We start from the raw sequence: 11,826 nt of genomic DNA on the forward strand, positions 1-11,826 counted from the left end.
GGGTCTGACCTTCAACATGCTCCAAGCGCTAATCGTCTGCGAGCGTTCGTTTAGGCAAGATCGGTTTTTAGTGAGCCCCTGTCGGGTGACTCAGTGCAAGCGCAAAATGCAGCGAACGATTGAACAGCGGTACGCCATCTAACTTTGTGATAGACGGTGGAAATCGGGTACAGAGACGTTGGGCATAATTCCACAAGTGTTCAAAAATGAAAGCGTAGCACAAACTGCAGTTTTAAGTGGCACAAGCTATATAAAGATGGCCGAGAGGGTGTGGAGGACGAACCTCGCGCAGGACGGCCGTCGACGTCAAGAACCGACGACATCGAGTAACGTGTGCGTAAAGTGCTGAATTCAGACCATCGGTTAAGTGTGGGCATGATCGGAGATCTTACTGGCATTGATACAAGATGACAGTGCACACACCATTATTACTGAAAATTTGGCGATACGAATGACCTGCGCTAAACTCGTCCCGAAGGTCCTGACGGACGACGAAAAGTATCTGCTCCATGATAACCAACTACCCGAGTGAAACCAGCATCGCGACGATTTCCCAACCCCATTAAAATTCCCGCTTTGGCACCAGCAGACTATTACCTATTCACAAAAGCGAGTGAAACTCTCCCTCGAAGGACACCACCACCATGGGTGCCGTCAAAGAAGCTTGAACGCGAACCCTTAAGAGTACCCTTATCCGTAATCCGCCTACCAGGGAGTCTTCGAGTCGTGGAAAAGCCGCAAGAGCACAAGTGTGTCGACGCTCAAGGGAAGAAGAAATTTGGAGAATTTTGAGGGTCATTGCAGCAATATTTAAAATGAAATTTTTCCCGATACTTTTTATACAAACGTTATGTATCGATACGGCGAGTTGTCTAATTTGTTAGCTCTCCGCTCTCTCTTCTTTGCCTGTGTTTCTCCTATCTTTAATAACTGCTCCTAAATAAGGGGCACAGCTCCTCCCACGTCTCTCAAACTCGCCTGTGATGGCCCGTTGAATTACTTTCTCTCCATCATTCGCCACAATTCATTTACACTTACGTAACTTCTCTCTAGATTATACTATCAGGCCTTTTCTCGGCGTTTCCTCCCATACTGACCGCCGTGCCATGAAATTTTTCTTAAAAATCGTCAACGTTAATTAAAGGTCATCTGAACTTCTTTACCCTTCTTGACTGCGACGCGGTTGGATGTCCTCTTCCATTGAGTCACAAACATTAGTCTTTTAAGACTTCCGCAATCGTCCTGCTATGCAACAATCACTCCCATTCGACACCCGTTCCGAACACTTCCCATTCCGTCCAATCCCTGCCGTGCGCTCTTACTCCCTCCTGGTTTTCTTCTTTGGACCTCCTCCTCCTCCTTCACTACTCACTCACTTCGTCATGCATGTTAACTGGACGTCTTTTATGTAGTGATTTTTCTTTTTTGTCTTTTTTCATTTATAACTTTTGTTTTCATGCATTAGGTTTTCATTGAGGTCAATTGTTTTTCCTTTGTTATTCATCCGAAGTAATTGGCCTGATGCTGTTTCTGGAATAAATTAATAAATTTTGGAAAAATGCTCATAAGAAGAGTACCGATCGGCAAATAAGCTTTCACTAGATGGAGAAAATTGATAACACCAAGGGCATAGACATAATATCTTTTTCCTGAAGGTAGAGTTTTTTTTCTTTTCCCAACCCTCCTTAGGCTTAAGATCATCTTATTGTCTATGTTTTTCTAGATTGGACTTTTAAGCATAATGCAGGTCATTTTTGATCTTCAAATACTACGAAACTTGGCACTGTGCCAAAGGAATATTTAAATTCTGAAATGCTTGAAATAATTCTACTGCTTTTGTGTAATTTATGGGCTCATACTCCACTATTGCGCATCAACCCCTCGGTATATATATATATATATATATATATATATATATATATATATATATATATATATATATAGATATATATATACCCATATATATGTATGGCCTACACCCTTCGTGGGAAGATGTATAATATCTGTAGCATATTTGTGAATTGTTCCGGTTAAAAGTGCCCAGTGTTATTTCCTGGCTTCAATTACAGCTGTTTAGTGTTAGTGTCACTTGCTCCCTCTGCATTGAGCTGATTACGAACGAACCTTGCCCAAAACAATGGGATTTTCCATAGGAATCAAAACATAGAGTAATGGAGGGGGATAACAAACAATTAAGGTTCAATGGATTATTCATTTATGGGGCCAGTTTCAATATACTACTTATTTCTTCCAGTCTGGGCAAGAGGGTTCACATCCTCCTTATCTATTCCTCTGGATGATAAAGGAAATAGGTAGAGATGTTATGAAATGGCTAGTCAAACTTTGATTTGCAGCATGGTTTTGTATGGCATGGAATTATGGTAATTGAAGGAAGATGACAGGTGGAGATTGGAAGGTTTTGAAATGAGGGTGTGGAGAAGAATGTAAAAGGTGGAGCAGAGAGAAAAGAAAACAAATGAGGAGGTGGTAGGGCATGGTTGGGGAAGGAGAGGGGATTGCTGGGAGAAACCCAAAGAAGGCAGGGAAGATGGACACAGGGCGTATTGATTGGCCATGGGATGTGAAAGACTGTGGCACAGGATAGAATGTTTTGCAAGTGAGGCAGGGTTAGTAAAAGGATGGGGATGTTGGATGGAATTAAGGGAGGAAAGTAGTACTTATGCAGTAATGAGGAGGGGTTTATGTTGTGTCCAATGTGAGGTTGTGTTTTTTTAGGTGGTAAACTTAAATGGTAAACTACCGAATGATAAATCAATTTCTATGTGCTAGAACCTAGGATTAATACTTTAGGTAGTAGGTATTGGTCCTGAGATAGGGGCACCTATGATTATTACCTGCCCTAGGTACTCATATCGATAACTAGTTTTCTCGCACAAGATACCTTTTCTGTAACTATGATTATCTGGGTAGAAGGACCATTGTATGAAAATTAGAATTGCACTTGAATCAGTGAGTCTGCACTTTCCATTCTGTTGCCCTAGCTCTGTACCCATTTTTTTAGATCAGATTCCGGTTTCCATTGTTCAAATTTCTAAGGGTTTCGAAGAGTTTGAGGCCTCAAACTGTCTGGTCAAAACATTTTCCTTTTGCACCAGGGCTCAGCAGACTCAAGGTTACACTACCTGAGTGCCGTGGCAGAGGTGCACCAGCTGTCGTCGGCCCAGGGTGTGGCAGAGAGGCGGGTGTTGGCAAGGGTGCGCAGAGGGAAGCATGTGCTCATTGCTCGCATCTCACACCTCATGCTGCTTGCACAAGAGGACTACCTGAACATCAAGCGGTGTGACTTCCGCCTGGGTGGGTTGGTGTGAACCTCAGCTGTGCCCACCACACTTGCTCCCCTACACTTAAACAGGGGAACTTTTCATCGGAGCTAAGAGCTGAGAAACGAGTCCCAGGTCATTGGCATCACCTGTTTCACTTTTCCGCCTCCCAATTTCTTCAATTAACCTTAAAGTATATACAAGGGCTGCCCAGAAAGTAACTTAAGTTTTGAAATGAAATATGAACCTCGTGACAAGACCAATTTTTATTATTTACATTTGAAAGGCACATTCTCAAACTGTTTTCTGCATAGTTGGCATTCAAATTGAGGCAATTATCATAACGATACAGAGAGCTTTGAAGCAATCTGCCGCTACCTTACATTTAAATCACTTGTTTATACACCAGCATGCAATTCTGAGTCACTACCAAAGCGGTTTGTTGCAACCACGTCTAGCGAGAGATCTTTTATCATAAATTAACGATTTTCACAAATTTTGTTATGTTGTTTTTCCCCGTCAGTTCATCTGTTACAAGGCAAGGCCGATCACTGCGGTGTCCTCATCCTGAACATTCGTGCTGTGGTCATTTATAAACTGAGAATGCACCACTACCTCCCTCTGCCTTCTGTCATTATTATTCCATCTCCTCCTATTCTTCGTAGAGTTGCCTATTAGTTTTTCAATTGGCTTGTGCTTTGTTTGCCAGTAAAAACCTCTCAAATCACAGATCGCACACTTCAAAACTTGGAACCAGCAGACTGTTGTTTCTCTTGGCAATAATTCCTTTTCTTTACTAGCTGTATAGCTATATATAGATCTGCCTTGTGGTTGTTTTAAACTTTTTCTGGAAAAATTGACTCCTTAATGGATAAAAGATTAGTTTAAGAATCTGATCAGCTGGTCATTATCACTAATGATTTTAATGTTTAAATGTCTTTGGAGAATCTCGGAAGTGTTTTGGACCAACATGGTCAAAGTAGTAGGGACATAAGGAGAAGAATTGTGCTAGGCAAAAAGGTTTTCACAAGGAGGGAGTTTATGACAAGGACTTTGAGTAAGATTGTTCAGAAAAGGCTCGTCAAAACTTTGATATGAAGCGTAGCTATGTTCGGTGCTGAAACGTGGTCATTGAAGCAAGAAGATAGACATAGATTGGAAGCTTTTGAAATGTGGGTGTGGAGAAGAATGGAGAAGGTGAAATGGACCGAGAAGAAAACAAATGAGGAAGTACTTGGTATGGTGGGCGATGAGAGGGTTTGTTTACAGAATTCCTATGGAGGCAGGAAAAATGGATGACGGGCATTTCGATCGGCAGTGGGATGCTGAAAATTAATAGAGGGGAGAATGTTGGGCAAACTAGGAAAGAGCAGGAACAGGATAGGGTTGTTGGACTGGATGAAGGGAGGAAGGAAGTGCTCAGAGATGGAGAGGGACGTGATGTAGAGTAGGTTGCTGGATTGTTTTGTTAGGAGTCACAAAATATTTATTTGGTAGTTGTGTCCTCCCAAAAACCTACCTTAACTGCTGTATTACCTAATAAATAAAAATGTCTTTGGACTGCAAGGATCAATATAATTTCTTGTGTCTTTTAAATTCTTACAAGCTTCTTCATTTCTCTTCTTCTTTCCCATTTCAGTACACGCTCCATGGTATTCAAGTTGCTTACTTGTGATTTGTCTAATTGCTATCCAATTGGGTGTACTTTCCATATTTTCAATCAGCTGTCCCCTTCTAATTTTGCTTGTGTCAGAATTGGTCAGGATCCTATGCTTTTAGAATTTTCTCTTTATAATTCACTTGAAATTGATACTTGGCCTCATTTTTTTAATATTGCTGACCTCAGTTTTGATAATTTTTTTAATCCACATTTATCTTTTTTATTGCTTATTCACCAAAGTTTAAAAGAATAGATAAGCTTGCCTTAGGCAACTGCTGGATTAACAATGAAATTCAAAGTTTGGCACGATATTCTAAGCATCTTTCTAGTCCTGTAAAATCACCGCTACAATATTCAACTCAAAACTCAATTTAAACAACTGGCAAAATAGTATGGAAACAACCTCTGAAGGTAAATGAAATTATAATAACAAACAAATTTTATTTTCAGATAATAGGTCCAAAGCTATATGGAAAAATAAAGAGTTCCAAAACTACTGATGAATCTACCCTGCCTCATCTTGAGGATGATTCTGGCGCTAAGCTAGCTACTGCTTTTGTTGAATATTTCACTTGCCCTTCATTTATTGCCTCTACCACTGACTTTCCTCCTCTGAAACCTGTTCCCTCCTCATCTCCTTCCTTTTTCCGTGTTCAGAGTCTGAACTGACTAATGTCACGTCCAAGTCTGGTCCCAAATTTAATGCAGGTTCTGATGAAATTCAGTATTATCTCATTTGTCTGTCATTTATGACCCCTCTTATTTTTCCTTATCAACATTTCTTTAAATTGCTGCAATGAATTTTCCCTGAATTTCAATTCAGGGATATATATATATATATATATATATATATATATATATATATATATATATATATATATATATATATATATATATATATAGTCCACTTATAGACATGACCCATCACCTTCCATGGGAGACTTCCACGGGGATTATAATCTCTTTCAGTTTGGATTGATACATTCATGGAATGTGGCATCTTGTTTCTTTGAGGGGTAATAATAGTAATGTATTTCATTTATCCTAATATCCATGAGGCATGTCAACCACTGGTGCAAGACCAATCAGCAAAATAATACAATTTGATATAATAGCAACTAATTTAGTAAAAAAAACTTGCTGAAAAAAATAATGGATTTAAGTAGACATATATATATATATATATATATATATATATATATATATATATATATATATATATATATATATATACTTCTTGCACCTCTGTGATCTTGCACCAGTGGTTGACATGCCTCATGGATATTAGGATAAATGAAATACATTACTATTATTACCCCTCAAAGAAACAAGATGCCACATTCCATGAATGTATCAATCCAAACTGAAAGAGATTATAATTCCCGTGGAAGTCTCCCATGGAAGGTGATGGGTCATGTCTTGTGGTGAATCCAAATGCAACTGCTAAATCCTCCTGAGCATGAATTGTCAATTACAGCTAAGGCTGCTGGTACTTGAGCTGAACTACGACTTGAATTGCTACAAGGAGCTGTTAGTAAATATTTAAAATGAGACTTGTTCAAGCTTCATCACACTGATTATTTAAATTCACCAATTGGAATGCAAGGATTAATAACACTTGATCACCCATAGAATACACTAAACATTCTAGAGAAAAGAACCCTTCAGTCTGGGAACAATGCGAAAAGTTAAGAGCATGAATTGACATCAGTGACAATTTTTGGGACAAACTTGTCATAGCTGTAAGTCAGGAGCAGAAGCAAACCTAATGTACAGGGATTCAATAAAACAAAATAAACACACTAACAATAAAAGTAGGACAGGCTCTTACTGCTATTCTCCACATCAAAGGAGACAAAGAAAAAGACTGTGCATTGGGTGGGCATAGATGGAACCTGAAAGAAGAAATTCACGGAGAAAAGATTCAAGTTCCCTATTAAAGGGAAATGAATAGCAATCCCCAGGATGATACCTATATTTCTGAACATTTTTGTATAGATGACGCGCGCGTTATTGATGGGAAAATATGGTAATGGAATTATGTCCCCTCTATTTCTCCTTATTGACAGTTCATTGCTTCAAGAAATTTTCCGTGAATCTCATCATATTTTCAAGGATAAAAGAATGAGCTGTTTTTTATTATCAAATTACATTTAAAAACAAAACAATAAGGTATTCAATCAGAAGGCTGTTTGATTGATGAGGGTAAAACTCACCTGTTCCTAGCCTCTTTTTCTAAGTGTTTAATTAACTTACATAATTAAGCAACAGGGTGTATAATGTAGTCCCTCCTCTAATTAGGAACCAAATGCTCTACCTTGCCATATTCCAATAATACTACCCAAAATTCAAGTTAACCACATATCAGTGGATATCTAAATATTTTTACTAATATAACCTTTAAATGTATGTATAATGATGTTTTTATTATAAAATTATATGTAGCGCTGGCTGATGCCCTTAATTTTTCTGAAAACAGATCCTCCAAATGCTCTTTCACATGAGACTATAGTCGAGTGTTTTACATATCCCATTCTGTGCTATATCCATATTTTTTATTCTTGTGCCAGTTCCCCAGCTATTAAAAAAATTGATAACATACTTTTCTAAAATTTTAGCATACATGGCTTGTATAAAAAGTATTGATAACAATTTTTCCTGACGTGTGTATGATTTGCTGAATTCATACCATCTGTTGAGTTTGCTCATGATTGCAGATCGTACTGGCATTGATAAGATGATAGGGCACACAATTATCACTGAAAATTTGGTAAAGCAAAAGATTTGCTGTAAACTTGTCCTCCCCAAGGTCTTTGGAAGGATGAACAAGAGCAGAGTCCAGTGTATGCTTGCAAATACCTTCTGCATTGTGACGATTACCAAACCCCCTTACAGAAGTCCCTCCCACTTGGCTTCAGCAGACTACTATTCCCTAAGGTGAAATCCTCCCTCAAAGAACACCACCACCATGGGATCCTAAGTGAAGTTTTCAAAGAAGCTAGCATGCGTGTGCCCTTAAGGACCTTCTGGAATCTGTCTACCAGGGAGCCTTCAAGTCGTGGAAAAGCCACTAGCAAAAGTATGTAAACCCTCAAGGGATGTACTCAGAAGAATTTTGTGAGCCCCTGTAGCAATATCTCAAATTCATTTTCCCTGAACTTTTTATACAAACCATGTACACATTAATTGCCATTTCTGATACAAAAACTAATTCAAGATACTTGTACGCCAATGAGATGGAAGACTGAAGCATGTACCAGCATTTCATTCACCAGGTGACCACCTCCATAGAGGAAATTTTGCTTGAGGCAAAGGCGTGTTTGCTCCTATAAGCATTCAAAGCTTGATCATTACTTCAAGATAGCAATTGGTCATTGGCCTAGCAGCAGTGTATTATTAAATTTTACTGTCCTGACTAATTTTTAATGGGCAGTAATTACGGTCTCTTACTTTTTCAGGAGGAGAAACATTTCTGGAAGAGAATTTAGTGATGATTGTCCCAAAGAACAGTCCCTACCTTAAACTCATCAATGAGGAGTAAGTTTATTATGTTCTTGACCTTTCAGTCACCCATGTTTATTTGATTTCAGTGAATGCTGAAATTAAGTGAGTGAGAAAATATGAAGCAAGTTGGTTTTGACAATTCACAAATTGGTTTATCAAAGTTGTAGCATGTGAATATATTTGATTGAATGCTGTATTTCTGGGCCCATAAGACAATTTACTTGTGGATTAGAGGCAACCTGATTTTTCAGGTGCAAATAAATAAAAAAAACTTGGATCAGACAGAAAAGGATTTAAGTATTCACCTGTTAACACATAATATGAAGAACATTGACTTTATGCATTAAAAAACTAGCAGCTACATGAATATCTAAGTTTATTCATCGTAGATTTCCAGTAATTGAACATCAGGGGGCCAAATTGCCTTTAACTTGGCTTTTTTCTGTGTTCTGAAGCTCAAGTTAAGAATTCAAGTCCAAATGCATTATTGTATGACAATCTTCTCTTTAAAGATCCCATGAGTTTATCACCTTTTTAAGGGGGATCGAGATGGTGCGTTGGCTAACGTACTGGCTTCCCACCGAGAGTGCTCAAGTTCGAATCCTAGAAGCTGCAGATATTTTTCAGTGGTATCCTGATTCATACTAAAGGTGCTTTGAGGAGAGCACTTTTTAAGTGAGTACGCTGTCTGTCTGATGGGAGGTTAAACTGCGTGTGACCCCTTGGCACCTTTCGTTAAAAGTAGGATAGCGCTGACACCGGGTTTCTCTCTCCCCTTCCTCATTTCCCTAATTGCTCAAATGACTTCAGCTGTTGGTCGCTTCTCCCAAATTCACTACAACTACTAATCATTTTAACTTTTTGTACTATCCTTGGTTTCTGTTGCGATTTGGATATAATGGAAATTCGCATCAAAAGCAACCATTTTCTATGCCTTTATGACATACTCATACTAATTAAGGTTTAATACCCGTAGACTGAGTTTATCGGGAGAGATACAATGTACGCATGTGTGTATTAGCAGAGAGTTGATGGTAGGCCCAACGCATTATAAGTTCAAGGCAGCCACACATGAGATGAAGCTAAATGCACTACATTAAGTAAATTTAAGATATATTTGGGATTTTTCAGAAAGTATTTTCAATGAAATATCAAAACCCTCTAGCTTACTAATGACCAAAATCAATCCTATTAGAGAAATTTATTATCAAAGTAATCATTTGCGAGAACAACTATTTTGAGAAAAATATTTTCAGTATTTTTCTGGTGAATCAGCTTGCACTTATGGATCAAAGTTATACCCTTAATTCCCCCATAGACACACAAGATGCTGGCTGATTTTAGAGCACATTTGGGAGTAAAAAAATGAGCATTTTATGGATGAAACAGTTTCTGGCGTCACTTGGTGGAAATTCTTCATATTGAAATTAAATTTAAAATACTTCGCCTTTCCACATAAACCACTTTTATTACGACCTAGGTTTCGTTATGGTATAACATCATCAGGTCAGCATTTTATGGGCTGGGAAATATAGTAATTTGTGTATCCCTCTTGAAGTGTCAGCAATGATCAATGATTTGGAGCGAGGTCCCTATGAATGGGTTAATGGATTAAAGTCAATGAGGAAGGACCTACTCACTGCCGTGCAAGACCAAAAGAGCACCCGGCACTATAGAACGTGGGCTTTTATCACTCATCCCTTCAGAGTAATGGGAAGTATGAGCTCAGTAGCTCATACTTCCCATTACTTCATTTTGGTGCTGTAGCCACACCACCAAAACTGATATAAAACAGGCACATAGGAGATTTGCAGAGAACTCTACTACCTCTAGAGGTCACAGATGAGGACCTCAATTAGGACCACCTCTCATTTCAACTGACAACACAAAAAGCACTCTTTGGGACTAACCGAGGTGATGGGAACCCAAATAGAAGAAAGGAACTACCACTGCAATATGGCATGGGAGCACACTTGGTCAATCATGGAACGTTTACAAAAATGAGAACCGTGAAGAGAGGAAAGGATGGCCCTTGGCCATTTGGAAGATACCGAAGGCCAGAGGGGCTGCTTGCTGCGCGTGAGCCTAGACAGCTTCTCCTGGTACCGTACTTACACACTCAAATGTGGTGACAGAGTCGCCTATCAAATGTTGCCGACTGACCTAGCGGAGGGAGGGATGGCAGGAACTTCACTTCATAAGCAAAGACCCTTCTTATACAGCACTCACTCCTGGATCAAGGGCGACATAAGCTGCTCAAGGGTTTTTCTTGATAACTCATCTTGTAGTAGCAGTAGTAGTCTCTATGGGAAGCGACAAACAGCTGAGGTCATTTGCACCAATAAGGATGGATGGGATAGGAGGAAGGGTGGAGAGAAACCCGGCGTCGGCATTAGCCTACTCTTATTGACAAAAGGCACCAAGGGGTCAAACAGTTTAACTTCCTATCCGATGGATGACGTACTCATTCAACAGCGCACTCTACAAAGCACCCCGAGTAGGGATCAGGATACAACTGAAAAATATCTGTCATCTCCAGGATTTGAACCCTTCCCTCTCTTAGGGAAGCCAGTACCTTAGCTACCGTCCCACCCCCGTCCCCACTAATCTTATTCCACATAAAATGAGTTCACTGATTGAGGCACAGGTGTATTTCATTTAAAGTTTATGCAATATGTCTGCATGCAAATGTGGAGAAAAATAAATGCTGCCATTGTCTATTGGCACCAGGATAAAAAGAATGCATCACGGAGGTCTAATTCAGAAGTGGACTTCTGACAGTTTGCCACAGAAGGGACTCTGCAAGGATAAATTCCATGAGAGGAGCAGCAGCGACTCAACAGAGGATGGGGAAGAGGGCGTGAAGAACAGAGAGGTCAAGTTAGATGACATGCAAGGGTCATTTTTCGTCCTATTCATTGGTGAGTGATTTGCATATTTTCTTGGCCACCATTCTGGTTCCGTTCACCATTGAACTACTATCCTCACAGATCACTTTGAATGCAAATCACCAATTAATAGTTGTGATCTCAATTACAGGTTGTTTCCTTGCACTTGTGACCATCAGCCTGGAATATATTTGGCATCGAAAGGATGCAATACGCGGGAAGTTAAATTTTAAATCAATTATGCGTTAAGTAATATATATTTGTGGAATCATTTGTGTTTTTATTATGTCTTCAAAATACACAAAAAAATCTAGTGTTAATGGTACAAAAATTGACACATGTACCTCACCTATCCATATACATCACACACACACATTTTATATATATATATATATATATATATATATATATATATATATATATATATATATATATATATATATATATATAATCAAGTAATAATTAGGTATAATAAAATATCATAATAAAGAAT

General features: G+C 38.8%; 1 protein-coding gene across 1 annotated transcript in view; it reads left to right on the forward strand.

Annotated features, from left to right (window-relative positions):
* The window catches only part of LOC139694164 (ionotropic receptor 93a-like), a 38,637-nt gene extending 26,854 nt beyond the window's left edge, over positions 1-11,783 (forward strand). Inside the window, exons 13-16 of the mRNA XM_071592593.1 lie at positions 3,117-3,315; positions 8,400-8,478; positions 11,176-11,366; positions 11,485-11,783. Coding sequence (XP_071448694.1) covers positions 3,117-3,315; positions 8,400-8,478; positions 11,176-11,366; positions 11,485-11,582 — 567 coding nt within the window. The 3' untranslated portion in view covers positions 11,583-11,783. The remainder of the gene's footprint in view (positions 1-3,116; positions 3,316-8,399; positions 8,479-11,175; positions 11,367-11,484) is intronic.
* The last annotated feature ends 43 nt before the right edge of the window (positions 11,784-11,826 follow it).

Source organism: Hetaerina americana, unplaced genomic scaffold, assembly GCF_022747635.1.
Source record: "Hetaerina americana unplaced genomic scaffold, ioHetAmer1.1.p SCAF_5, whole genome shotgun sequence".
NCBI classification, from domain to species: Eukaryota; Metazoa; Arthropoda; class Insecta; order Odonata; family Calopterygidae; genus Hetaerina; species Hetaerina americana.